The sequence below is a fragment of the Cryptomeria japonica genome, chromosome 2 (genome assembly GCF_030272615.1).
Source record: "Cryptomeria japonica chromosome 2, Sugi_1.0, whole genome shotgun sequence".
NCBI lineage: Eukaryota > Viridiplantae > Streptophyta > Pinopsida > Cupressales > Cupressaceae > Cryptomeria > Cryptomeria japonica.
Genome location: NC_081406.1, coordinates 197,074,827 through 197,078,208, shown reverse-complemented (window position 1 = coordinate 197,078,208; position 3,382 = coordinate 197,074,827). Strand labels below are relative to the sequence as shown.

The 3,382-nt window shown below is 31.4% G+C and overlaps 1 protein-coding gene across 1 annotated transcript; it reads left to right on the top strand.

Moving 5' to 3' along the window:
* Nucleotides 1-817: 817 nt before the first annotated feature.
* LOC131072784 (uncharacterized) lies at nucleotides 818-3,152 on the top strand. Its single transcript, XM_059216516.1, has 4 exons — nucleotides 818-1,447; nucleotides 1,536-1,650; nucleotides 2,471-2,604; nucleotides 2,737-3,152. The coding sequence occupies exons 1-4, from the start codon at nucleotides 1,043-1,045 to the stop codon at nucleotides 2,881-2,883; spliced, it is 801 nt and encodes a 266-aa protein (XP_059072499.1). The 5' UTR covers nucleotides 818-1,042; the 3' UTR covers nucleotides 2,884-3,152.
* Nucleotides 3,153-3,382: the final 230 nt, after the last annotated feature.

The window sequence follows — 3,382 nt, the reverse complement described above, 5'->3', positions numbered from 1 at the left end:
AAGAGTGAATGGTAAAGACTTAATGGTAAACTAATCAGTAATCAGTTGTCCCATTATCTAGTAGATTCACATTGTAACATTTTTTTTAAAATAGATAATATTTATTTTATTTTGATTTTTTTTATTTTATTATTATTTTGATTGAGTGGTGTCGAGTAGTTTTCATTATAAATATTTTTTTTAGGATTTTTTTGGAATCAAGTCATTTTCTCCAAAGTACAATGTACATATATTTTAAACAAATTAAAAAATATTTTTTATTATTGACTTTTAAATTAGTACTAACAAAAAAATTAAATATATATATTTTATAACATATTTTTCTTAACATATATATATAAAAAAAATTGTTTTCATTTAAAAAAAAAAATGAATTTTGAAAAAGAATGTGACAGATCTACAATTGCACAAGTGTCCTCTAATGAGCAAACAATCAAATCGATGTGATTAATAGATAAATGAAGGTATCTACATAGAAAATGTGATAAATAGATATACAAAACAACTATACACATTGTAAAGTTAAGGTTAGGCTAAATATACAAGGATGGATATATGTGTACATGAATGTATAAAAGATTATGGAACAAGTTCAATCTTACACAAAGATCTTATCAATCATCATAAAAGACATTTCCTAAAAAGACACACAATTAAATAAATAAATAAAACATATGTAAATTTCAACTTTACAAAATCATTGTTAATTAAAAATAAATTGTGAGTGAAGAAAAGAATATCAATTAAAAATTAATAAAAAAACAAATTGAAAAGCACGAAGTCACATGGTGCTTTGTATGTTCCCTTAGGATTTAAAGCGACCATCCTGTATAACTCTGTAAATTGAGAGAATGCAAAAGTATTCATATTCCATGCTTGCCTCGATTGCTTTCATTTCTCTGCTAAATGTATCACAGACAGCGCGAATTTCCTTGAGTCTATCCAAACCTTATTCTTTTCCCCTGCATGAAGAATTTCTTCCATACATCACATAAATTCTATCCCCTGCTATCTCACAGTCAAGAAACTGCATTTCTTACAGATGGCAGCCACATCTCTTTTCATTTCAAACTCATTTTCCTCATGCCTATTCTCTCAGAGGCAAACTCTGAGCTCCAAATCATACCTCCATGACTACCCAACTGCCATTCCATTTTCCTGTTCCTCAACTTGTTTCAGTACTCATAAACTCAATTACTTTTCTGCACCCAAAACCTATGCATTAAGAAGCAGTAAATTCCACAAGAAATTGGCACCACCTGTGAAGGGAGGAGGGAGTTCCACCCTCCAATATACAGAAGATGAAGAAGCACCATCAGCTGCAGCCATTGTTGATAGGTTTTATGCTGCAATAAACAGAAAAGATGTTAAATTGTTGTCAAAACTTTTAGCAGAAGACTGTACCTTGTATTGTATGTTCTTCTTTCAGCCTTTTAAAGGCAAAGATGTGAGTAATCTTAATGATGTGTTTTGAATTATGAATATGTCTATTTCTTTGAGCAAGTGTTAATTTTGTTGTTTTGTTTCTGATTCAGAATGTTATGATGTTTCTATGGGATTTGATGGATTCTATGGACTCTCAAATGCAATTTGTGATAGATGAGACCACTGAAGGAAAGCCACATAAAGTGGCAGAATTGTGGCATTTAGGTGAGTCACAGGCTTATTGCTCAACCTTGTTGGGTATTGAAAGGTTACTTTCATAAGAGCATTTATAAAATTTTAATTATTGGTTTCATCATAACATTCTAACACAATGTGTTAAGATGGATCTACAGTAATTTATATGGAGTGAATTTATCCATGTATAAATGTTTAATTCATTTTGGAGAATAGTATGTAACGAATTGTTTATAAGACACAGCAATCATTGAAGGTTTTGCAAATGAGGTAGTCAGTTAAGTGTGTTTAATTTTGGGGAACTCTATAGTTAAGTACATTTGAGTTAGAATAGTACTATGGGTGACTTGCTGAAGGTTTTGTAAATGAGGTAGCAAGCTATGTCAGCTTAATCTTGGGGAAACTCCATGGTTAAGTGCATTTGAGTTGGAGTAGCACTGGTATGGGTGACTTGCTGAAGGTTTTGCAAATGAGGTAGCAAGCTAAGTGGACTCGATCTTGGTGGAAACTCCATGGTTAAGCATGCTTGTGTTAGAGTAGTACTGGGATGGCTGACCTCCCACAAAGGCTCAATGCTTTACCTCTGTAAGCATCACCTAGATGCAATGAGTGCTAAGTGTACCATTCATTCTCATAAGAGATGGGTTCTTGTGAACCACTATTCATGAAACATGGTCAATGAATTTGACTCAAAAACTACACAGTTGAATTCTGATAGCAATATCATTACTTGACTTGTTGCGAAAAATATCTCCTAATTATCAATATGTAAACCCTTCAAATTTTATATTATTATGTTCTTTTTGAAGAAGCTCATATTGACATTGATTTTTTTTTTTTGGTAAAACAGAACAGAAAAAGGAAAAGTTTTACTTAGGCAGTGGTTGTAGCTTCCACAATTGTAAAAGTTATCAAGGAAAGCTCTTAATCACTGACATTCAAATCTTCACAGACTTACCAATTAAGCTGGACATCCTTGCTTTTGTAAGTAATATTCAGGCATTTTATCTTAAGATGTGATTATATGGTTGATGTTGTATAGAAGACATGAAGATAGGATTTAGTGATTTTAATTCTTGCTCTATCAGTTGCTCACATTATTGATTTAAATAACAGGCTTTTGTGAAGGTCGTTAGAAAAGTAATAAAGGCATTTCCATTTCTGCCTAAACAAATGCATCAACTTCAAAACCCTCAATACCAATTTCTATGTGGGTTGGCATTTTCCCTGTTGGTGTTATGCAATCTACTTGGTTTATTGTAATTCAGATACACGTACAACTGAAAAGGCAGAAAGCTCAGAAGGTCTACCAGCACATTTACATGAGGTCTCTGCTTCTGCTGCTCATTTTCTGAATCACATTCATATCAAATAATCATATTGGTTGTCTTTCTTAACAATTATATCATTGTCCGGAGAAAAGATTGAAGCTAAGCAGCTAAAATTGATTTTCTGGGAATCAAATTCTTTACTGTCTACTTTGAAGCCAACATTCTAGCTTATATCTAAATTGGATACTTGATTTATTATAATTTGTAAACATGGGAGGTGAAGAATCACTTTATGGATCTCCAACTTTGAAAGAAAAGGAATGATGAATTCAGTGTAGAATGAAATTGAATTTAAGATTATAATTTTTTTTGTTTCTTTATAATGAATTATAACAATTTGAATAAACATACATCTAAATTAGAATGAATGTGACTGATGAGACGGCAATTTTCATATGTTAAAAAGAATGTGAAATTTATAGTGATAATAA